This window comes from Pristiophorus japonicus, chromosome 6, assembly GCF_044704955.1.
Source record: "Pristiophorus japonicus isolate sPriJap1 chromosome 6, sPriJap1.hap1, whole genome shotgun sequence".
NCBI lineage: Eukaryota > Metazoa > Chordata > Chondrichthyes > Pristiophoridae > Pristiophorus > Pristiophorus japonicus.
Genome location: NC_091982.1, coordinates 257174897 through 257201182, shown reverse-complemented (window position 1 = coordinate 257201182; position 26286 = coordinate 257174897). Strand labels below are relative to the sequence as shown.

At 42.9% G+C, this 26286-nt stretch overlaps 1 protein-coding gene across 1 annotated transcript in view; it reads right to left on the bottom strand.

Annotated features, from left to right (window-relative positions):
* Positions 1–26286, bottom strand: part of LOC139266304 (collagen alpha-4(IV) chain-like) — a 367140-nt gene that overhangs the window by 86122 nt on the left and 254732 nt on the right. Inside the window, exons 9-20 of the mRNA XM_070884125.1 lie at positions 25984–26052; positions 22273–22308; positions 16397–16459; positions 14351–14386; positions 11585–11617; positions 9520–9591; positions 6791–6844; positions 6260–6322; positions 5045–5089; positions 4727–4780; positions 1837–1906; positions 200–298 (exon numbers count right to left, since the gene is read on the bottom strand). Of these exons, the coding sequence (XP_070740226.1) occupies positions 200–298; positions 1837–1906; positions 4727–4780; positions 5045–5089; positions 6260–6322; positions 6791–6844; positions 9520–9591; positions 11585–11617; positions 14351–14386; positions 16397–16459; positions 22273–22308; positions 25984–26052 (694 nt within the window). The remainder of the gene's footprint in view (positions 1–199; positions 299–1836; positions 1907–4726; positions 4781–5044; positions 5090–6259; positions 6323–6790; positions 6845–9519; positions 9592–11584; positions 11618–14350; positions 14387–16396; positions 16460–22272; positions 22309–25983; positions 26053–26286) is intronic.

Sequence of the window (26286 nt, the reverse complement as noted above, 5' to 3'; positions counted from 1 at the left end):
TGGAAAACCTTCATCTCGTCCATCCAGATTAAAGCCAGATCTCAGAGCTAAAAGGAGTGGGCTAACTCACTGTGCCGCAATGTAGTTATCACTATTTCAAATCTTTGAAAGGTTACGATTGTGTTGTAAACCATTGCCATTTTGCCCTTTATGTCATTAAATAATTGGTATGTACTAAAACCTGGAGATAAAATATTACCTGGTCCAAATGAGTCACCTGGTGTGCCTGGTTGACCAGAAGGGCCTGGAAATCCGAGTTCTCCATTTCTGCCTGGAACACCTTGACTACCCAGATCTCCTACAACACAAACCTAACGATATTAAGAATGATCTATTTCGCTTTTTTATTCAATGTCTTCTTAACGATGCTTAAAACAGAATGCATATCAGTACTCATTAAAGCAAAATGATGGAAAAATGTATTTCAATTTTGATGAAGATTTTAAATCGCCAAGTTGCATATCACAATCTTTGAAATATCTCATGCAGGTACAGGTGACCAATATATTTGCACATTTAACTGCGAGCAAGAACTCTGCTGCACCCCATCAGCACAACAGAGACAATGGGCCCAAATGTATTTCCCGTTAAACTAGTGACTGGCGCAACCTGGAGAGGTTGGAGAAGAAAATTGGGCCCAGAACTGTTGCACCAGCCTCCCACCACTCAATACCACTTTGGAATTTTACTTCAGCTGAGGCATCAGGCGTATAAAATGTGTTTTTTTTAAATTAATTCCTGGGAGGTGGGCGTCACTGGAAAGGCCAGCATTTATTGTCCATCCCTAATTGGCCTTGAGAAGCTGCCTTCTTGTACCGCAGCAGTCTGGGTATTGGTGAGGCCGCACCTGGAGTACTGCGTGCAGTTTTAGTCACCTTACTTAAGGAAGGATATACTAGCTTTGGAGGGGGTACAGAGACGATTCACGAGGCTGATTCCGGAGATGAGAGGGTTACCTTATGATGATAGATTGAGTAGACTGGGTCTTTACTCGTTGGAGTTCAGAAGGATGAGGCGTGATCTTATAGAAACATTTAAAATAATGAAAGGGATAGACAAGATAGAGGCAGAGAGGTTGTTTCCACTGATCGGGGAGACTAGAACTAGGGGGCACAGCCTCAAAATACGGGGGAGCCAATTTAAAACTGAGTTGAGAAGGAATTTCTTCTCCCAGAGGGTTGTGAATCTGTGGAATTCTCTGCCCAAGGAAGCAGTTGAGGCTAGCTCATTGAATGTATTCAAGTCACAGATAGATAGATTTTTAACCAATAAGGGAATTAAGGGTTACGGGGAGTGGGCGGGTAAGTGGAGCTGAGTCCACGGCCAGATCAGCCATGATCTTGTTGAATGGCGGAGCAGGTTTGAGGGGCTAGATGGCCTACTCCTGTTCCTAATTCTTATGTTCTTATGTTCTTATGTTCTTATGTGTGGTGAAGGTACTCCCACAGTGCTTTTAGGGAGGGAGTTCCAGGATTTTTACACTGCGACGATGAAGAAATGTGAATATATTTCCAAGTCAGGGATGTGTGTGACTTGGAGGGGAACTTGAAGGTGATGGTGGCCAAATATGAGTGGGTATGAGATAATCGGAAACAAATGACAGGATGATGCTATACAATGTATTTCCCATCATTGGACCCTAGTAATGCTGGGCATTCCTGGCACCTAGTATTGCTAGGGACCACAGCGTGGGAGGATTTCAAATTTAAATGCTTGTTTTGACTGAGGCAATCAATCACAGCACCAGAAATAAGTATAACTTTGCATATAAAACCATTATTTTTATTTTAAAAACTGGTTTAGGTGATTGGAACTAGCAACTTGGTACATTCAAACCTTTCTGGGAGTTACAGGATATGTCAATGGATCCTGGTGGTCCAGCAGGTCCTGGGTTACCCGGGTCACCCTGAAAGAACCAAAACAGGTAGAGTTCCCTTTAGACATATTTGTAGCACATCATCATCACTCTTTCTTTCCCGTGTCCTTTCCCTCTAAATATTGCTCAACCCCCAATCATTGGGCCATAATTTGCGGCCCCTACAAGGTGCGCACGTGGCCACAAGTGCTGCGGTAGTTCCAGGTTTAGGCAGGCCCTGCACGTGTGCTAAAACCCGGAACTTGCAATCTGTCCAGGATTCTCTTGACGGACCCAACTCATCCCTGGGAGAAGAACCTCCGTGGGCAGAGAGTTGAGCTATTTGCTCAACTTCTGCCCAGCGAATGTCCGTGAAATTCTTACGCCTGGTAAAAGCAGGCGTAAGGCCTGCTTTTAACAGCGTAAGAATTGTTGAAAAACAATAAAATAAAATTTTAGCAATTATTTATACATTAAAAACCCTGTGCAATACGATAAGTTTATTTTTAGCCCTTTTAAAAATGTACATTTATTTATCAAAAAAATAACATTTTTGTTTTAAGTATTTAATTAAATGAAATTTTAATTCATTTGAAATCTGTAAATTTTTAAAATTTGATGATGAGAGGTAATTTTTAATGTGATCCCCATTCATACTTATGAGCTTTCCGTACATAAGGAATAAGGATGAATGGGGATTTCCTTCTTTGATTGATTTACGACATTGTCGTGCGTGCGTTACACTGGTGCGTTAATCGCGGGGCGCGGCGCAAATCACTTTTTGCCGGCAGAGTCCCGGGGGCAAATCCGCACAGGTCGATGTGGCCACCGCAGCAAGCTGGCCGGCAGCGCTAACTGGCTTTGTGCCAAGGGGCAATTTTGTCTCCTACAAATCTCAAATTTGACCCCAACCCGACCCCAACCTGCCCACTTCTGGGTTTAACTGAGGCAGGACAAGGAGCGGGCAGCCAACCCAATCCCAGGTGGCGGGCTAGCAATTTAAATATTTTACTAAGACTGGCAGCCTCTGATTTAATCTGCATTGCAGGTTTAACAAAGGCCAGCTGGGTTTCCCAGGCCTCGGGAAACCCGGCCGTTGAAGGGAGTCGAGGGCAGAGACAGAGAGAAGGTAAGTGCCCCTAAATTTCTTCTAAAAACTAACTCCTGTTACTTGAAAATGTTACGGGTAAGCATTTAAGTACTTTCTCCCAGGCCTCCAAGCTCCCTTCCCGCACCCCGCGCCCCCCCCCCCATAGAATCCTCCCATACAAAGATCCACGGGGTCAGTGATCGAACCCATCCCCCCCATTAGGATTAGACTCCCCCACTCCCACCCCGGGGCCAAGGAACGGACACCACCCAGGATCGAAGCCACTCCCAGGGGTCACAGATTAGACCCCCCCTAGGGTCAGGGGTCAGTCCTACATGCTCTGAAGTCCTCTCTGCCCGACTGGAAGCCAAGCCTGTCAATCAGACTGACTTCCGGGCGGGGAACCTGTCAAGGAGGAAAGACACACGCTGTGGAATTAAAACACGGCATACGGTTCCCCGCCTGAAACCACTCCCTCCCCCCCGCCCCCCCCCCCTCCACCTACGCAACCTGCCCCTCTTAATATCCAGTTGCAGAATGGAATTCTTTTTCAATTTTGAGCATCTACTGTCAGCATCAAGCAACCCCACAAGCACATGCAAAATAAAGCTTCTCTCTATTGCCTCAACAATACACTTTTAACCCACCTACAACACTAGTGTCATACTGTTCACATCTGCTTATGGCCTCTCTGAATGAGACTATCAATTTATGAGAAATTTTGTACCATAGGTCCACAGCACTTTAAACTAGATTGTGGCTATCCATGCTGATTTCATTTCGGAGCTCTACAGCCAAACATAATCATTGCATTGGTTTGAACTGGATCTGAACTTAGATGCAAAGTGACAGTGTGTTAATCTACTGTACTAAACAATCCCTGAAATATGACTTAAGAAAGCAAATGGCATGTTGGCCTTCATAGCGAGGGGATTTGAGTACAGGGGCAGGGCGGTGTTGCTACAGTTGTACAGGGCCTTGGTGAGGCCACACCTGGAGTATTGTGTACAATTTTGGTCTCCTAACTTGAGGAAGGACATTCTTGCTATTGAGGGAGTGCAGCGAAGGTTCACCAGACTGATTCCCGGGATGGCGGGACTGACCTATCAAGAAAGACTGGATCAATTGGGCTTGAAGAATGAGAGGGGACCTCATAGAAACATTTAAAATTCTGACGTGTTTAGACAGGTTAGATGCAGAAAGAATGTTCCCAATGTTGGGGAAGTCCAGAACCAGGGGTCACAGTCTAAGGATAAGGGGTAAGTCATTTAGGACCGAGATGAGGAGAAACTTCTTCACCAAGAGAGTGGTGAACCTGTGGAATTCTCTACTACAGAAAGTTGTTGAGGCCAATTCACTAAATATATTCAAAAGGGAGTTAGATGATGTCCTTACTACTAGGGGGATCAAGGGGTATGGCGAGAAAGCGGGAAGGGGGTACTGAGGTTGCATGTTCAGCCATGAACTCATTGAATGGCGGTGCAGGCTAGAAGGGCCGAATGGCCTACTCCTGCACCTATTTTCTATGTTTCTATGTTTCTATGAAATAAGACTATAGGCTGCTGTAATCATTGATTAAACAATTGATGGATATTTGTTTCCTGATTCCAATATAGCACATTAGGGAAATATATATATATATCATTTATAGAACAAAGATGAACAAATTGTTCAGGCAGGGTTGGGATGTAAAATCAGTTGATTAATTAATTTTAATTAGCTGCTTTGATACGGTAAGCATTTGTTAATCATAGTGAAGACTGGGTTATTGGACAAAGTACCTCTCGCCCTGGATATCCATCTGGTCCAGGTCTACCAATGGGTCCACGTTGTCCCTAAAATGAATAGGATGAATTATTAATGGTTAGATTGGCTAAAATTCTTCAAGCAATAATGTTTGTAATTCTGTCCATACTTGCATCAAAAATGAGCATCAAAGTAAGTTCGCAAATAAGGCTGTCTAAATTTCACCTCAGAAACATTTTGGAGAAATCTGTTTTTATATCTCAAAACACCAACATATTTTCACTGGTTTCAGGCAACTTTTCATCACAAATCAAATATACATGAAAACGATAGAAAATATATTTATTTTAAACCTTTCTCCCTGGAACACCTGTGAAGCCTTCCTTTCCAGGATCACCCTTGAAAAGAAATAGATCACCATTAGCACAGAGGATAAATACCAGTCTATTTTATGAATTTAAAATATTTTCAATTTTTGGTGGCAATGTTGAAGCTGAGTGAGATCAATGCTGAACACCAAACATTTTCGGGTTAGTCAGAGCTCAGGTTGGATGCAGTGTAACGCTTTCTCGATTCCCCCAAAATTGCCTTAATCCCAACATCTGAAGACAAACTCCTCTATACCAGTGTGGAACTTTCACTTCTCATAAAAACAAGATTAGCAGATTGCCAATTTAATGCCACATTATTGGCAACTTAATACTGCAGGCTCATAACCATTAAGAACCCATGATTCCTGGCCTTTTGAGTGTCACCTACATAAAGTCATGGAGGGAGTATTGGCCTTGGAGGGGATGCACGCAGATTAACCAGAATAATGCCGGGTCTAAAAGGGTTAAATTATGAGGACAGGTTGCATTGATTAGGCTTCTATTCCCTTGAGTATAGGGGTGATCTAATTGAGGTGGTTAAATGATCAAAAAAGTTGATAGTGTAGATTGGCACAGGCTTGATGGGCTGAACGGCCTTTTTCCGTGCTGTAACCATTCTATGATTCTATGATTCTATGATAGAGATAAACTATTTCCTCTGGTGGGAGAGTCCAGAACAAGGAGCATAACCATAAAATTAGAGCTGAGCCATTTAAGGGTGGTCAAGAAAGACTTCCTCGCACAAAAGGTAAGGGGAATCGGGAACTCTCCCACAAAAAGCTGTTGAGACTAAGTCAATTTAAAATTTCAAAACTGAGATTGAGAGATTTTTGTTAGGCAAGAGTATTGAAGGTTACGGAACCAAGGCGGGTAGATGGAGTTAAGATACAGATCAGCCTTGATGTAATTGAATGGCGGGACAGGCTCGATGGGCTGAATGGCCTACTGCTGTTCCTACGTTCCATGTACTTATCTGGCCTGTTTGGACAGTTTCTTTACATGGCCTGAAATGATAGTCATGATTTGTGACTTTTTAATAAAACACATGCATTCACTGTAGAATCACCTTGCAATGTAATTTGGGTGATTTTGCACACCACCAGCCCGAACATATTGCAACACATTTTCTACTGGAAGAGGTTCTGTAATGTGACGGAGGCATTAGTATAGAGACCACACATCAGTATTGTTGCTTACCCGATCCCCAGGGAAACCAATGATACCCTTTTCACCCTTTTCGCCAGGATAGCGAGGGAGATCCTAGATGTGAATAAAGAGAAAAAGTAAATTGAATTTCACTTGGGTTGAAATTATTTAACTGAATTTACAATACAAGTAAATTGATTAGGAAGTGTAAATTAACTTTATATTAAAAACAACCTTTCATAGATTCACATTACGTACTACACACTGAAATGATTGCCTAAATTAAAAGTTGAAGGTGAATAAATGGGAATAGTGTTCTTTTCTCATTCCTCATGTTTTTTTTTACATATCTGTACTCTTTCTTTGGAAGGATGCTTTATCATGTAATGAGTTTATCTTTTTAACATTTGTTCTGAGGATGTGTGCGATGCTGGCAAGGCTGCATTATTGCCCATCCCCCCTTACCCTGAGAAGGTAAGAATGGCCCTTTTCCTTGAACCACTGCATTCCTTGTGATGACAACAATGGGAGGCAGGAAACTCTGGAATTATGACCCAGCAACAACAAATGCTTTGTACTCACTGATGGTCCAGGAAATCCAATAGGCCCAGTGGGCCCTCTCAGGCCTTTCTCACCCTGAAAGAAAACGTTTTTTGATTTATTCAGTGATTCAATATTCAATGCAGCAAAAAAGTCGCGCAAAGTACGGCTTGAGTAATTTTCTTTCAGTGCAAAAATTATTTTATGCATTAATATAATTGACAAAGATTTATCTATGAATTGTGCAGGATAAAGATATAGAAATATATTTGTATTATATCTATTCAAAAGGATTATTTACATTGAATCATTTAATGTTGTTGATACATATGGACCCGAACTTGGTCAAAGCCAAGACCCGCCCAAGTGCTGCCCAAAGGACCGCCCGAGGGCCGGCGAGAGACCGGGCGGTACTTTGCCAGGAAGATTCCTCTAAAAGAGATGGCAGTACCGCCCGGCGGCAGAATAACGACTTATGCCATCAATCTGGGCGGCAGCCGGCAAGAGCTCCCAATCTCAGCGGCAAATACGATCCTCGCCAAAATCCCACCGAGGATTGAGTCGGGCCCACGGAGGGGGGGGGGGGGGGGGGAAGACTTAAAAATAAAAAACTTCACAAAATAAACAGCATTGGAACACCTTCGGGGGACCCCCATACAGATAAATCACTGGAAAAAAAATTTAAAGAATGTCAAGAACCATTTTTTTTGCAGGTCTTCCTACTTACCGTCGGGGTTAGACCTGCCTTCACGCAGCGGTCCTTCCCCCTGCTGCTGCCGACTCGTGCCCAGAGGAATCTGCCAGCTTGGCGGGCGGGAGGACACTTACACGACTCGCGCGCAGGCGGCCGTCAGCGGGCTGCTCCCAGTGGTCCTTCCCTCCTGCCGGCGGCAGACCTGGAGGAATCTGTCACCGATGGGAGAGCAGCGAAAAAACTCGGCATCAGCCGGCGGTAAGGCCACCAATTTCGGCCCCCATAGTGTCCAGGCACCAGAATGGCTTACTGTTCCACTACAGCAAGCCCCAACAATGATGACAGGTAGCGTCTTTATCCAACAGGCAGTCCTATTCATTTGGGTAATCCATTCATTCTAGATAACAAAACTGTGCCAGGTCAGAGTGGGTATCAAGGTAGACGAGTCAATTAAGCTACTTTTCCTCCGATGGGTAATTGCCTACCTTGTACATAAAAAGGAGTAGAACTGAATACAAGTAAAGGGCCTAGTTGATGGTGTGGACAGACCGTTATTGAGTCCCACTTTGAGTTAAATTTCAGCAACCCTCCCCTCTTCCCTCTGTAAAGGCAACACAAGCATTCACTGCCACCTAGGCTGAAGTGTACGAAAAGTTTCAGTGATACTGTCTGCATCATGTAATGCCACAGCAAAGAAGCTTCATTCAGAGGGCAATGAAAAGTGTCAACCGTGGCTCAATCAGAGCACTCTCGCCTCTGAGTCAGAAGGTTGTGGGTTCAAGTCCCACTCCAGAAACTTGAGCACAAAATCTAGCTGACACTCCAGTGCAGTGCTAAGGGAGTGCTACACTGTCAGAGGTGCCGTCTTCTGGATGGGACATTAAACCGAGGTAAACGTAAACGATCCCATGGCACTATTTCAAAGAAGAGGAGAGTACTCCCTGATGTCCTGGCCAAAGTTTGACCCTCAACCAACATCACTGAAACAGATTATCTGGTCATTGTCTCATTGTTGTTTGTGGGAGCTTGCTGCTGACAAGTTGGCTGCCGCGATCCCCTACATTATAACATTGTGCTACTATTCTAGCACTTCAAAAATACTTCATTGGCTGTAAAGCTTTGGGATGTCCTGAGGTTATGACTGGTGCTATATTCTTTCTTTCCTTTCACAAACTTAGTGAGAAAGCACAATCCTTATAGATTTTACTACAGCAAAGACATAATTCAAATGTTATATGGTAAGCAATATGCTGTTTGAATTTTTGACAGATTATTTGTGACATTTTATATTGAGGAAAAGGTGCCTACATTCTTAAAATGGTGGCACTTGTGTGAATGGACCTTACAGCTAAAATCGACTGGTGATAAGAGCCAAACAAACATGCTCATGGGCCTTTGAGATAACTGTGGACCACTGTGTCATCACAGCGTGATGTGATGTGTTTGCCTGTTTGTTGTTTGGTGTTGCTACAATTGTACAGGGCATTGGTGAGGCCACACCTGGAGTATTGTGTACAGTTTTGGTCTCCTAACCTGAGGAAGGACATTCTTGCTATTGAGGGAGTGCAGCGAAGGTTCACCAGACTGATTCCCGGGATGGCGGGACTGACCTATCAAGAAAGACTGGATCAACTGGGCTTGTATTCACTGGAGTTCAGAAGAATGAGAGGGGACCTCATAGAAACGTTTAAAATTCTGACGGGGTTAGACAGGTTAGATGCAGGAAGAATGTTCCCAATGTTGGGGAAGTCCAGAACCAGGGGACACAGTCTAAGGATAAGGGGGAAGCCATTTAGGACCGAGATGAGGAGGAATTTCTTCACCCAGAGAGTGGTGAACCTGTGGAATTCTCTACCACAAAAAGTTGTTGAGGCCAATTCACTAAATATATTCAAAAAGGAGTTAGATGAAGTCCTTATTACTAGGGGAATCAAGGGGTATGGTGAGAAAGCAGGAATGGGGTACTGAAGTTGCATGTTCAGCCATGAACTCATTGAATGGCGGTGCAGGCTAGAAGGGCCGAATGGCCTACTCCTGCACCTATTTTCTATGTTTCTATGTTTCTATGTTTCTATACCTGATCTCCTTTAAAGATAATTTCTTCAGGAAGCTGGATTAGTTCAACATGGCCTGGGTCACCTTGTTCACCCTGACGAGAAGGAGGGAATAAGCAGGAGTAAAAATAGTGAGCATAACAGACATGCAGGCTGACATCCAATGCTCACACAATGAAATAAGGTGACAATGGTAATAATACAGAGTTCACAAATAGCACAGCAAGAAAAAAAAGCACAAGGATGGATACTGAAATCAACACAAGTTCTTAGTTTATCTTTGAAGGACATTATTGTTTCAAAACAAAAATTGCTTAGACTAAAATGAAATATGTTCAGTGGTCTGCGGATGAAGTGGGGAGGAAACGAGAAAGGGAGATCTGTACACTGATAGTCCTCAACAAGGTCATGACTGAATCAGTTCCATAGGAGTCGCTGCTGCATGGTCCAGACCTCTGTGTTCATAGAGGGGATAGAAGAAGCTGCTATAGTTCCGCCTCATTCAAAAAGTATCAATTTTAAAAATTTAGGGGCCGAAATTCACTTCCGCCGGAAACGGGGCACACCTGCCATTTTTGATCTGTTCCGGCGGCCTATCTTGCGAAATTCAGCTCTTTGTCGTTTTTTCTCGAGTGGGGCGGAAGTCGGTCATAATGGAGGCGGAAGTGGGGGTGGAACGGAGAAGTCGGTCGTGAGTGGTGGAGAAGTGGTCCGTCGCTGTCAGTCATCAGTGCCAGGCTGGTGACATCACGTGTCACTATGTCTCTCCCCGTCAGCTAAAGGGGAGAGCTGCAGCGAACTCTGCGAATATTTTAGTTAGGTCCATCGGACCACCAGGGAGGGTTTCAGCTGGGCTCGGCCGACACAAACAAATATGATGGTGGCCGCGGCAGTGTGCCCTCCCCTTTAATGGCCACCGCACCACCAGTCAAACACCGTGCACTGACAAAAAAAGCTGTCAGGGGGCACCGGCCGTTGGCCGGAAGACTTTTTCAACTGAATTTCGCTTCTGGGGCGGGACATCGGCGATGCATGCTCTGATGTCGCACTTAGGAGGCATCAGCAGCAGTGGGGATCAAGTGGGGGGATCAGAGCGGATATGGTCACCGCCAGAAAAACACTTGAGGGTAATTGCGTGAACCACCGGCCATTCCAGAAAAAAATCAGCGGCCATTCTTCACGGGCCCTGGCCTGTCGTTTTCCAGGTGCTAGCAAGAGAAGCATCACGCAGGATTCCTGCTTGGGATTCTCTGTCAGCCTGTGTCATCCTTGAGCCTAGGCTGCCAGCACTAAACAGACAAGCACTTATCGTCCTCTGTACAACGGTTTTGTCTACTCTGGAAAGAAGTACAAACTCATTAAAACAGTGACCTTGTCGCAAAACCTTCGCGTTCAAAAATATAACTTTTTGCTATCTCCTTTCAGCTTAAATAATAAATAACATTTCTAATCCCCAAGATTTTTTTCTCACTGAAACAGCACCACCGGACAAAGAGCACAAAACTGTCCGTCTGAACCCAGGGTTGCCATGAGCCTGGCGGGAAGCCCTGTTGTGAACAGTGACTTTAGCAAGTTCAGCAGCCCCACCCATATACAGCTATCAGCACTGTAACTAGCTGCAATACGAAATAAAATAAAGGGGGAAAATTGCTGTCCTCAGCATTCCCAGGTCACAAAAGTGAATGGATAATATCGGTATAAATTGGTTATTTAACTTAATTCCAATATAAAGCAAGTACAGCGGTGCCAAGACATCTATCTAAAGTGCGACAGATGAATATCTCTAAGGACAGGATTGAATGTTACAGCTATAAATGATCAATTAAAATATTGAGCCATGATCCCAAACAGGTCAAGACAATTTGAACAACAGCTGAGAAATCCAATTAGTTAGGAATGACAATATAGTTTATAACGCCATTTTGATATGCTAAAATGGCTAAATTGTATGTCTTATCTGTGACTACTGACTTCCTTTAGAAGATTCAAAGTGGAATAAACATCTATGGGGAATACTTCTTTCATTAAGAGTACTATCCCATTATGTATTGAAAATACTTCCACAGAATGAAGCGCGTATTCTCTTACCTTCTCGCCATTTTCTCCTGGAAATACAATGCCCTGCCAAAAAATATAAAATATGTATTTCAGAAAGGAAATTCTCAATATGGCCTATTCGGCTGGGTTTGAAATCAGCAGCACTGAAATACAAATCTGGCAACTAAATTTCAAATCACAAGATCACCCAAGGTAGATAAGCCATCTCAACTCATCCATCCAGGAAGATCCATCACAACATCTAACTATTCCTTAGATAATTACAGGATTTTGCTTCAACTACCCAAACCCCGGAGTCCATTTTACAGGTTGAGCTCCTGTGAAGAACTTCCTGCCATCAATCCCAAATTTGTCTTTCGCTACTTTCAACCTATTGCCCTCTTGACCGACTGTCATGGTTTAGTTTGAAGTAGTGATGTAGGTTTACTCTTATTATACTGTTTTTCCAGTCATTCCTTATAATCAGTTCTCTGACACTTCAATTCAGTCCATGGTTCTTCTCAGCATCATCTCAACAACAACAACTTGTATTTATATAGCATCTATAACGGCGCTTCACAGGAGTATTATGAGCACCTCCAATGTCTCTCTTATGTCTTGGGGACAATATAATCAAGGTGCAGTCTGACCAGAGCACTGTATAGTTTAAGCATGGCTTTCCTCAGCTTGTACTTTATTGTGTTGGCATTAGAGTTCAGCATACTATTTTTTCTGTTGCTATTTAGTATTGGGCATCTTAAGCATTGACTGTACGAATACCCCAAGGTCTCTTACAATGGAACCTCATCCTTATCTTCAAATCCCTCCATGGCCGTAGCCATCCCTATCTTTGCAATCTCCTTGAGCTGTACATTGCTGTCTGCATCCCCTTCTCTTCAAATGTTGGCCAACTGCTGATTCTACCTTCCTTGCATCTATAATTGGAGACTTCAGCCATATTTCCCCATACTGGAATTCCCTTCCTAAGCCCAACAGTTTCACTACATCCATTCCTATCTTTAATGACATACTTGGGGGAAAAAAAACAGTAAAAGGGAATATTATTTGAATGGGGAGAAATTACAACATGCTGCGGTGCAGAGGAACCTGGGGGTCCTTGTGCATGAATCCCAAAAAGTTAGTTTGCAGGTGCAGCAGATAATCAGGAAGGCGAATGGAATGTTGGCCTTCATTGCGAGAGGGATGGAGTACAAAAGCAGGGAGGTCCTGCTGCAACTGTATAGGGTATTGGTGAGGCCGCACCTGGAGTACTGCGTACAGTTTTGGTCACCTTACTTAAGAAAGGATATACTGGCTTTGGAGGGGGTACAGAGACGATTCACTAGGCTGATTCCGGAGATGAGGGGGTTACCTTATGGTGATAGATTGAGTAGACTAGGTTTTTACTCGTTGGAGTTCAGAAGGATGAGGGGTGATCTTATAGAAGTATTTAAAATAATGAAGGGATAGACAAGATAGAGGCAGAGAGGTTGTTTCCACTGGTAAGGGAGACTAGAACTAGGGGGCACAGCCTCAAAATACGGGGAAGCCAATTTAAAACCGAGCTGAGAAGGAATTTCTTCTCCCAGAGGGTTGTGAATCTGTGGAATTCTCTGCCCAAGGAAGCAGTTGAGGCTAGCTCATTGAATGTATTCAAGTCTCAGATAGATAGATTTTTAACCAATAAGGGAATTAAGGGTTACGGGGAGCGGGCGGGTAAGTGGAGCTGAGTCCATGGCCAGATCAGCCATGATCTTATTGAATGGCGGAGCAGGCTCGAGGGGCTAGATGGCCTACTCCTGTTCCTAATTCTTATGTACTTATTATGTTCTTATGTTTACGTAGTGCTGATGAGAAACTGATGGGTCTGTAGTTACATGTATATATTTTGTCATCCTTATAAAATAGGTATTAGCTTGTTTCCTATATAATGGAAAGCTTGATTCCCATACAGAGTGCTGACAAAAGATCATAAACCTGAAACATTAACTCTGTTTCCCTCCCTGCAGATGCTGCGTGACCTAATGATTATTTCCAGCATTTTCTCTTTATATTTCCTATATACTTAGCATTCATCAACTCATTAATAATGACGATTAAGTCCTCACAACTCCCATCTATTGTCTCTCTTAATAACCCATGATAATTACAACTAATACTTGAGGATTTATTTATTTATTTTCAGCCCTTTCGTCTGTCTCGGATCTCCATTTCCTTCTTGGCTAAATTGTTGGATTATCAGTGATTGGGGACTAATTGAAAACTGATTGGCTACTCATTATTATTATGCTGGAAGTATTTCCTCTGACCTCCAAACAGTAATGTTTTTTCTGAATCTGTCCTGTTACTACTCTGTGGAGACTGACAACTGGCTTTAAGGTACAACTCAGGAGAGAGACAGAATCCCATCATGTAGTATCAGTCGACTCAAGCTATCAAACAGCGTGGTACGGTAACTAAATCTATCCTATATGACAGTTTGACTGTGTCCACCATTCCCTGTGTATCAGTGAAACATTCCTTTTCAGAATGCCATGGGTGCATCAGTGATGTTCTATGGTAGCACTTTCTGGGTAAAATGCTTCATTACCAATCATTTAGACTGATACCATTAATATAAAGTAATTCACAAGAATGCCCACCTGTCATTTAGAATTATACTCCAAAACAGGAGTGCGTACAATGCCATCATTCAGAGTTTAACTCCGAACAAAGACGTAACCATTATGAAATTAGTTCACATTTTATCATCAGAACAAAACAGTATAACATGTAAAATAAATTATCCTTCAGGCCGCAAGATAGTAAAAAACTTACCTGTTCACCTGGTAACCCATGTAAACCCGGGTGTCCCTGGTAAGAAAGATGATTTGTAAATATTAATTCTAGTTTTCTTCCTTTGGGATAAGAAATCTAGGCACATTGCAAAAAGATTTTAAAAATTTCATTTTTATTTAAGTTTTGCAATTACTTTGGTGAATTAACATAGTATTTATTCTGACATGTCTTAGTAAACAATTTTATGAAATTGCCTGATTCCACCACCATAGACTGTGGAACTGAAAGATATTCATCAAAGTTACTGCATTTAGAGTCAGTGCTGCAAATTGCTCCTGATGAATTGATGCTCTGGGTATTTCCCAGTGATGGGCCAGTGCTGTGCATAGTTCCCAGTGATGGGCCAGTGCTGTGGCTATTTCCCAGTGATGGGCCAGTGCTGTGTATAGTTCCCAGTGATGGGCCAGTGCTGTGGGTATTTCCCAGTGATGGGCCAGTGCTGTGCATAGTTCCCAGTGATGGACCAGTGCTGTGGGTATTTCCCAGTGATGGGCCAGTGCTGTGTATAGTTCCCAGTGATGGGCCAGTGCTGTGGGTATTTCCCAGTGATGGGCCAGTGCTGTGCATAGTTCCCAGTGATGGGCCAGTGCTGTGGGTATTTCCCAGTGATGGGCCAGTGCTGTGCATAGTTCCCAGTGATGGACCAATGCTGTGGGTATTTCCCAGTGATGGGCCAGTGCTGTGCATAGTTCCCAGTGATGGACCAGTGCTGTGGGTATTTCCCAGTGATGGGCCAGTGCTGTGTATAGTTCCCAGTGATGGGCCAGTGCTGTGGGTATTTCCCAGTGATGGGCCAGTGCTGTGCATAGTTCCCAGTGATGGGCCAGTGCTGTGGGTATTTCCCAGTGATGGGCCAGTGCTGTGGGTATTTCCCAGTGATGGGCCAGTGCTGTGCATAGTTCCCAGTGATGGGCCAGTGCTGTGGGTATTCCCCAGTGATGGGCCAGTGCTGTGGGTATTTCCCAGTGATGGGCCAGTGCTGTGCATAGTTCCCAGTGATGGGCAAGTGCTGTGCATAGTTCCCAGTGATGGGCCAGTGCTGTGGGTATTCCCCAGTGATGGGCCAGTGCTGTGGGTATTTCCCAGTGATGGACCAGTGCTGTGGGAATTTCCCAGTGATGGACCAGTGCTGTGGGAATTTCCCAGTGATGGGCCAGTGCTGTGGGAATTCCCCAGTGATGGACCAGTGCTGTGGGTATTTCCCAGTGATGGACCAGTGCTGTGGGTATTTCCCAGTGATGGACCAGTGCTGTGGGTATTCCCCAGTGATGGACCAGTGCTGTGGGTATTTCCCAGTGATGGACCAGTGCTGTGGGTATTCCCCAGTGATGGACCAGTGCTGTGGGTATTCCCCAGTGATGGACCAGTGCTGTGGGTATTCCCCAGTGATGGACCAGTGCTGTGGGTATTCCCCAGTGATGGACCAGTGCTGTGGGTATTCCCCAGTGATGGACCAGTGCTGTGGGTATTCCCCAGTGATGGACCAGTGCTGTGGGTATTCCCCAGTGATGGACCAGTGCTGTGGGTATTCCCCAGTGATGGACCAGTGCTGTGGGTATTCCCCAGTGATGGGACAGTGCTGTGGGTATTTCCCAGTGATGGGACAGTGCTGTACATTCTCCCAGCAATGGATGAGAGCTGTGAGTTGTTCCTCGGGATGGATCAGCACTGTGGATAGCTCCCTTCAGCCCATGGATGAAAGCTTCAGGCAGTCCTCTTACTGTACACCTATTTCTGTACAAGAATTTCCAGCCACGTGTTGTCGTATGCCAGCAACTTATATAACCTCAATTTCTGCTGTATTTCCTTTGCTAATACCTATTCCCTCGCACAATGATCCCTGAATTAACCTATTTTCAGGTGTTCGCCATCCTTTTTTGTGAAACTCTCATGATCTCATTTAAAACTGCTGCTATTCTCCGATTAAAGTGTCAGTGCTGGCCTTTATTTCAGTGCCAGTTATTGAACCTTTTGATGCGCTCATAAAATAATGATGCAATGTTATCTTAACCTTGATCTACTTACTGGAAAACCTGGCAGGCCTCTCGGTCCTGCAATACCTGGAGAACCTGGGCTTCCGGGAAGACCCTAGGGGAGAGGGAAAGCAGAATTTATTTCTATCATCTATGAGATTTTATAAAAGATCAAGGATACATTCACTGCGTTGCTGATTCTATATAAGACTAATTGGACAGTTCATTCAAAGCGCCAGCACAGACACGTTGAGCTGAACGGCTTCCTTCTGTCATTCTATGATTCTATGACTGCCTTTAAACAGGTTGAAGTGTCATTTCTCTCAGGAACTTCTGAGGATGATTAGGATGAACCTTTGTTTATTTCCTAGTTGCAAATTACTTTTTGTCATTGGTTCATGTTCATAAGCAGTTCGAGAATAATTAAAAGCTATTTTTATTACTTCAATAGTACCTTGGATGTCCTATGTTCCAGGCAACTTCCTAATGTCTCAGGTGAAGCATTGTACAGCAGGAAATGAAAAAGGGAGCACAAATAACGAGAGAGCTATGTTATAGCATAGTGTGCAGAGCTCCAGATACAAGTCATTTTGATTCTCTGTGGCCTAAACTTGTGTTCACATACTTGATTAGTCACCTCGGACCTTATTTAATGTAACTTAATTTCAAATAAATTACCCTGCGTTTGTAAAGCATCCCTGCCATAGAAGAACTGGTGAGGACAGCGAGCAGGTGACAATAAATTAAAGGGTTAGTGGCGGCTGAGGAGAATGATCAAAACCACAGGAGAAGCGGTTAATTTGTAAGCAGCTTTTGAAGGAAGTGAGAGAAGTAGGCAGAGTGGTTTTGGGAAACAGTTTCAAAGCACAGTGTAGAGTGGCAGAAAGATAGGCCTGCAATGGAGGAGCAAGAAAAAGCAGTGATCCAAATTAGAGAAATGTATTTGGATATAAACTCAAGATGGAATCTAAATGGCAAAAGATGAGTTACATCCCTTTATATGATAGAATAAACCCTTTTACTGTTTCACCTGACTGGCCAAGCCCCCTCCACATCAATTTTAGGACAGTCAATGGCTGAGCGTTAGAACCAACTCCAATGTCATACGGAGTTTGAAACAGCAATAGATTTCACAACCTGTGCTACAACGGGTCAGTGGGAGAAATTCAGGCAAATTGTGTAGGACTGAGCATCACAAACATTGCTTCATTGTTCAGGTCGGAAAGCAAATAATCAAATTTCCTTGTGACGGTTCAGGATGACGAGATCCTGCATTTCTGTCAATAACAGCAACAGCTGTTATTTTCCTCTGTCTGTAAAGTTAAAGAAATTAAGTAATTCGCCACACCATGGACTCCAGAGAGCTGTTGAAGGAATGTTCTGCAAAGTTTCAGATTATTCCCTTCTAAGGTAATCAAATAAAATTCAAGACTGCTTATCCAATCTTATTACTTTTGTTGTTGTCTTTCATCTGTTTGCTTTCCATGGCACGAGACTTTCACAGCCCCCCTGAAAAGAAACCATTGTGTCTCATACCATAATTGACCATCTCTATCTGCACTTTTCTTTATATAACCTTTAATCTGTTCATAACCACCTGTATATCCACATCTGTTTTCATTAAAGATAAAGCAATTCATCAACATAACATTGGGGTACGGTAGCATCGTGGGTATATTACTGGGCTAGTCATCCACAGGCCTGGACTAAAATAATCTAGAGACGAGAGTTCTAATCCCACCACGGCAGCTAGGGAATTTAAATTCCATTAATTAAATAAATCTGGATTTAAATAAAACTAGTATCAGTAATGGTGACCGTGAAACTACTGGATTGTCATAAAAACCCATCTGGTTCACTAATGTCCTTTAGAGAAGGAAATCTGCCGTCTGAACCCGGTCTGGCCTATATGTGACTCCAGACCCACAGCAATGTGCTTGACACTTAACTGCCCTCTGAAATGGACGAGCGAGCCACTCAGTTGTATTCGAGAAGGTGGCTCATCACTACCTTCTCGAGGGCAATTAGGGATGGGCAATAAATGCTGGCCTTGCCAGCGACACCCACACCACAGGAACAAATCTTTTAAAACTGTAATTTCTCAGAGTCTATCCATTTTAATTGTGCAGACATTCTTCTAATCTTTGGATTATGTTGAGTTTGTTGGCTTTTGTGCTCATCTCCGATTCTCTGCTCGCATTCCGAGTTGAAGAGCTATCTTATCCTAGATAATCTACATTATCTACGCAGTCCAGATTTTAAAGAGGCAGTCATGACCCTTCTCACTATTTTTATTTCTTCTCCAATAAAAAGGAGCCGAACTATACGAGCCTCTTTTACTAACTCAGAGCCCCAAGTTCTAGAATCATCAAACTTCTCTGAATTTTGAAGATAATGGAAGTAAAATTAAACTTTGGTGGGGTGCAAAATTAACTTTGCATTCACTTCAATGAAAGAAAAATCGGGCAGTGTAACGGGCGGCCAATCTGCTCACGCCCGATTTGCACCTCCACTGAAGTTGAATTTTACCCCCAAGGTGTGTTCAAGATTGCATAGAATATTTAATATGTGGCATCAGTAATGAATTGTACAAAATTAAAGTAATTTGTTTTGAGTTACAATGAAATGCTACTATGATTTTCCCTAATAAGAACATTATAACATAAGAAATAGGAGCAGGAGTAGGCCATTCGACCCCTTGAATCTTCTCCGCTATTCAATAAGATCATGGCTGATCTTCTACCTCAACACTTTCCTGCACTATCCCCATATCTCTTGATTCCCTTAGTATCCAAAAATCTAGTGTTCTCTGTCGTAAATATACTCAACAACTGAGTATCCACATCCCTCTGAGTGAAGAAATTTCTCCTCATCTTGGTCCTAAATGGCCAGCCCCTTATTTTGAAACTGTGACCCCTAGTTCTAGACTCCCCAGCCAGGGGAATCATTCTCCCAGCATCTATCCTGTCAAGCCCCTTAAGAATTTTATACATTTCAATGAGATCACCTCTCGTTCTTCTAAACTCTAGAGAATATAGGCCTAGTCTACTCAATCTCTCATCATAGGACGATCACCCCATCCCAGGAATCAGTCTAGTGAACCTTTGTTGCACTCCCTCCCACATGGTAGGCTGATCAAAAAAGTAAAAGCCCATGGGATCCAAGGGAGAGTGGCAAATTGGAACTAATATTGGCTCAGTGGCAGGAAGCAAAGGGTAATGGTTGAGGGGAGTTTTTGTGAGTGGAAGGCTGTTTCCAGTGGGGTTGCACAGGGCTCAGTACTTGGTCCCTTACTTTTTGTAGTATATATTAATGATTTAGACTTATTGTATGGAGCATGATAAGGAAATTTGCAGATGATACAAAAATTGGCCATATGGTTGACAGTGAGGAGAAAAGCTCCAGACTGCAGGAAGATATCGATGAACTGGTCAGTTGGGCAGAAAATTGGCAAATGGAATTCAATCCAGAAAAGTGTGAGGTAATGCATCTGGGGAGGAGCAATAAGGCAAGGGAATACACAATAAATGGGAGGATACTGAGAAGTGTGGAGGAACAGAGGAACCTTGGAGTGTATGTCCACAGATCCTTAAATGTAGCAGGACAGGTCGATAAGGTCGTTAAAAAGGCATACAGAATGCTTTCCTTTATTAACTAAGGCATAGAATACAAGAGCAAGGAAGCTTTGCTAGAACTATATACAACATTAGTTTGGCCACAGTTAGAGTACTGCGTGCAGTTCTGGTCACCACATTACAGGAAGGATGTGATTGCACTCGAAAGGGTGAAGAGGAGATTTACTAGGAAGTTGCCAGGACTGGAAAACTTTAGCTATGAGGAAAGATTGGATAGGCTGGTGTTGTTTTCCTTGGAACAGAGGAGGCTGGGGGGAGATTTAATTGAGGTGTATAAAATTATGAAGGGCCTATATAGAGTGGATAGGAAGGACCTATTTCCCTTAGCAGAGGGGTCAATAACCAGGGGGCATAGATTTAAAGTAGTTGGTAGAAGGATTAGAGGGGAGACGAGGAAACATTTCTTTACCCAGAGGGTGCTGGGAGTCTGGAACTCATTGCCTGAAAGAGTGGTAGAGACAGAAATCCTCATCACATTTAAAAGGTACTTGGATGTGCATTTAAAGAACCGTAACCTACAGGGCTACGGACCAATGCTGGAAGGTGGGGTAGCTCTTTTTCGACCATCACAGACACAATGAGCCAAATGGCCTCCTTCTGTGTTGTAATTTTCTATGATTCTATGATTCTAAGGCAAGTATATCCTTACTTAGGTAAGGAGATCAAAACTGTAAACAATACTCCAGGTGTGGCCTCACCAAGACCCTACATAATTGTAGTAAGATTTGTTTACTCTTATACTCCAATCTTTTGATTGGTTTTATTGATAATAACTTCACATTAACAGGAAATTTTTAGTAAATAATTGCCCAACTTCCTTCTCTTTTCCACCTTGACTGATGCAAACTTTTCAATATCTACTCGCTGCAGTTTCCTGTTTCAATATCTCTAACGTTACATTTACTAACAGTAAAATCCATCGGCTTAATCGGCCCAAATTTCTTCAAATGCTATCAATCTTCCTTAAGCCACTTTATTTGATATTGTCTCTGCCCAGTGCAATTTCAGTTAATTATCGCCTGTTTTCTGTTTCCAAGCCAGTCTTTATCCAGTCAGCTGTTCTACTAATTCCATTAATCTTCTGCAAATGGCTCGCATATGGAACTAACTTGATAATATATATTTTGCTAATAAAATAGACATCCTGTCTTCTGAAGTAATTCAGAGACTATAATTTTACCTCAAATTTCAGGTGATGGTTATAAACTATTAAAAAGTAGGGCTGTCAAACAATTAAAAAAATGTAATCACATTTAATCACTTGATTAAAAATTTTAATCTCAATTAATCTTGGTTTTAATTGGATATTTAATTGGTACCATTGTCACCAGTGTTGCTAAGTGGATACGTGCCAGTATTACTATTATCGTTTCTGACTGCCATGTTGGGTATATAGATGGCTGTGTGACAATATGTCAGCCTTGTCTTTATTGTTCGCAGGGGGTGATTAATCTGCTGGGAGAAAGGTTGATTATAAGGTGGATAAATTACTTCACGAAGCATTGATGGTTATACATGTTACAATTAACAGACAGTCAGAGGTACTCAAAAATCTCTTACCTGAAAACTAAAGAAAAAGAAATGGAAAATTGCTTTTCAAGTCATTTTCAGCCTTTAGTAAAGGTTATGCATTCCTGAATAGAGTGGTCAGTGTAACTATCTGTATGCCATCCTGCTCGAACCTGAACTCTGCTTCCAAATGGTTCCGATTTTCCCTCCCCATATCTAGTTCCCATCCTCGCCCTCTCTCAGGATTTCCCTTCTACTATTCTTCTTCCTGCCTTGCCTTTCTCACTCCAGAATTCCCTGTATTCCACTTCTGCCCTTATCCTGCTCTCACCTTTCTCATGCTTTCCCTCCTCATATCCCACCATCGCCCTGCTCACCCCGCTCTCTGGCTTTCCCTCCCCGTATCCTGATCTCTCCCTCACCCCCTGTTCTCTCCCCTCACTGGCTTTCCCTCCCCATATCCTGTTCTCTCCCTCGCCCTGCTCACCCCTCTCTCAGGCTTCCCCTCCCCATATCTCATTCTTGCCCTGTTGCCTCCTCTCTACATAACCTCAGTGATTAACATGTTAAAAAATGAATTGCCAGATAAAGTAACGCATTAAAGTAAACTGCGATTAATTGACAGCCCTAATTGAACACTACCTCTCATAATTGCTGACATCTAATTCACACTCTTAATCAGATCACTATCTTTTAATCACTCTGAGATGTCCATTACTCGCTACTTAGCAGATAAAGCCAAGGAAATCCCTAATTAAAAATAAGGAAATTATTAGTTACTTACAGAAAATCCCATTTGTCCTTGGAATCCTTGGTCTCCCTATTGAAAAGGAAACAAATTACTCTATTAATCTTTGTTGGTATTTTTAATTATGTCAAATGTTTGTATGCCTTATAATGCCAATCTAACCAAGTTCATCTGTCCAAACCAGATTAAATACCAAACATGGAAATCTGTATGAGCTGTCAGATAATTACAGTTTTCCACAATTTTCATCGCTAGTTGGTATTCTTGGCATTCAGCTTTATACCAGTGCACAGCTTCTATTGGCTATTTCCCACAGCACAACCAATGTTGGAGCAGTGACTGACTGACCGCAACTTCAGGAATTCTGCTTTAGGATGCGCATGCGCTACATCCTGAAGTTGCGGTCAGTTTCATAGAAGTAATGACAGCGAACGCTGTCCCAAGTATTTTGGCGAATGTGGGTTAAATTTACCCAGTCTTTGTAATCAATGGGCAGACAATCCAGCCTTGTATTCCTCTATATCCCACTGTTCCTCTGCTATTTCTCTGGGTGCAACTGTTATATACAGGTATTACTGTTCCCTGCTGTAGCACCTCCATATGACTCGGTTCCTTTGTGTGCAACCAATCTACCCAGGTGTCCCCTTACTTACCCCCTTTAGTCTACTGTTCCACAATGTAGAGCCATTATGTACCACTATTTCCATTGTGACGTCAGCACAGATCCTCTTCCCCAGTACAGATTCTCTAGAGATAGGGAAGGGCTTCAATTGGCTCTAAATGGTTCCGAACATACTTGGGACAGGTTTCTGGATGCCATCCATAAGAGCTTCTCATGGAGCTGTTTGTCACTGCACAAATTCTGGCAGACCAGCAATTATCACCACAATGAGCAGGAAGTTATCCTCTTCACCAGCACAGGCATCATGTGCACATCTATCTTTTCCTTTGGGTGGCTAATCAGCCGGTCAGCAATTTTCTGACCGACCTTTGCCGATTTCCCAGGCCACCTCCATTGCAACTTTTTTGCAAGATTAGGTTGAAACCAGATTCCAGTTGGATTGACAATCAAAATGATTCTTATTGAGTTGTGGCTGTCCATGTTTACATGCTTTTATCCATGAGTTGGCCGACTTCATATCCATAACGTAAAGATGAAGCAATCAGGGGAAAATCATATGTACCATTTAAAAAACAGCGAAATTTAATATAGAAACATAGAAACATAGAAAATAGGTGCAGGAGTAGGCCATTAGGCCCTTCGAGCCTGCACCGCCATTCAATGAGTTCATGGCTGAACATGCAACTTCAGTACCCCATTCCTGCTTTCTCGCCATACCCCTTGATCCCCCTAGTAGTAAGGACTACATCTAACTCCTTTTTGAATATATTTAGTGAATTGGCCTCAACAACTTTCTGTGGTAGAGAATTCCACAGGTTCACCACTCTCTGGGTGAAGAAGTTTCTCCTCATCTCGGTCCTAAATGGCTTACCCCTTATCCTTAGACTGTGGCCCTTGGTTCTGGACTTCCCCAACATTCTTCCTGCATCTAACCTGTCTAAACCCATCCGAATTTTAACCGTTTCTATGAGATCCCCTCTCATTCTTCTGAACTCCAGTGAATACAAGCTCAGTTGATCCAGTCTTTCTTGATATGTCAGTCCCGCCATCCCGGGAATCAGTCTGGTGAATCTTCGCTGCACTCCCTCAATAGCAAGAACGTCCTTCCTCAAGTTAGGAGACCAAAACTGCACACAATACTCCAGGTGTGGCCTCACCAAGGCCCTGTACAAGCATAGAAGCATATGCGTGAATTATAAGATGTGTGAATGGTAGATTAGTGGTTATGCTAGTTCAAATACAGCCTGAGCATTTGGTTTTTGCTGTATATAGATTTCACAGCTAATAATTATTCAACTGATTACTTGTAGGCTAAACGTTAGAATCTTTTTTTTAAAACAAACACTCTGTGCAATATTCTTCGACTGCATAGACTTTGGATTCCAAACACAGAAGGATAATCTCCTTGTGATGATAAAGTAGAAAAAATTACACTTTTCAATCACAGTCAATGGCATTATTGCACCAATTTACTGTTCAAACAAATCTGCAATAAACTCAAGCACAGATTTTCAACAGATAGGCTCGAATGCTGGTGGCTCGTAAAAAGGTACGCTGTTTGTACCTAGTTTTCTGAGGTCAGATCTTTAGCATAGGCCTGAAATTCTTCAGCTGTTCCCATGAACTCACACCATCACTTTTGCCTATTGCTTCTTATTCCCCTTCCTCTTCAATAATTGCAAAAGCTACTCATGGGCTGAAATGCCTTCTAAGTCATTCCAAAGTCTTTCAGCATTGTTGGCCACAGGCACCGTAAGCATGTGAATACTGCAAAGCGGTCTGCTTTAAGTGGATACAAGTTCCAGCTCACGAATTGGTGTTTTGCTAAGCAATTTGTCCACATCTGAAAATGGTGTTGGAACTGTTAGCTTTCATTCTCAGCTGGTGACTATGTCAAACCCTGCAGTATTGCTCTGTCTGGGTGTTGCTACATCCTTTTCCCAGACAGTCCCTCACCCTCATATTGCTCTTTTGTCTTTTCCTCTGTAACCTGCCCTAATATTGGGAAGACTGAAGCCATTGTCTTTGGTCCCGGCCAAAAACTGCGTTCCCCAGCCACCGGGTCCATCCCTCTCCCTAGCATCTGTCTGAAGCTGAACCGGACTGTTCGAAACCTAGGTGTCATATTTGACCCTGAAATCAGCTTCTGGCCACATATCCGCGGCATAACTAAAACCACCTATTTCCACCTCCGTAACATCGCACATTTCCGCCCTTGCCTCAGCTCATCTGCTGCTGAAACCCTCATCCATGCCTTTGTTACCTCTAGACTTGACTAGTCCAACGCACTTCTGCCTGGCCTCCCATATTCTACATTACGCAAACTTGAGGTCTTCCAAAACACGGTAGCCTGTGTCCTAACTCGCACCAAGTCCCGCTCACCCATCACCCTTGTTCTCGCTGACCTACATTAGCTACCGGTTAAGCAATGCTTCAATTTCAAAATTATCATCCTTGTTTACAAATCCCCCCATGGCCTCACCCCTCCCTATCTCTATAATCTCCATCAGCCTCACAACCCCCTAAGATATCTGTATTCATCAAATTCTGCCCTCTTGAGCACCCCTATATATAACTGCTCAACCATCGGTGGCCGTGCCTTCAGCTGCCTAGGCCCTAAGCTCTGGAACTCCCTCCCTAAACCTCTCCGCCTCTCTACTTCTTTTCTCCTTCAAGATACTTCTTAAAACCTACCTCTTTGACCAAGATTTTGGTCATCTGCCATCATTTTTTCTTATGTGGCTCGGTGTCAAATTTATTTTTCTTATAACACTCCTGTGAAGCGCCTTGAAATGTTTTACTACGTTAAAGGCGCTATATAAATACAAGTTGTTGTTGTTGTAAATTAACAGTAGAGTTTAAATAAAGTTCGCTAGCGTAATGATGTTGGAAAAATCATATTCCCATTCACTAGGACTCAAAATGTTGAACAAAAATTAAAACCACGCAACTTTATAGAATACAACAGTGACCAAGAATAGAACAGAGTAGGTAATTTAGCACATCCAGCTCACTCTGTCAATGAAGTCCAAGACACGGCCCCATGCTGTGATCATTGTCCAACCTTAACCACAGCAGAAGGGAAGGTAGTTAACAGTAACCAATGCTTTAAATTGAACACCCACCCGTGAACCCGCTTCACAAATTGCAGCAGTTATGGAATCCCCTTTTGGACCTTTTTGTCCTGGCAGTCCCTGCAACAAAAATAGTACATGTTGTATATGACATTGCAAAATTGAACAGCAGTACAATAAGTGTATCAACATTTAACCAACATTCTCTGACACATAAGCAACTAACTGTTTTTATCAAAAAGTATTCATACTTCTAAACCTTTATTTACAGTCTAATATTAAATATCTGTAATATATTTAAACTCTTGCATATAGCATGCACTTCCTATGAGTGTAACCCCTGTAATATTTTCT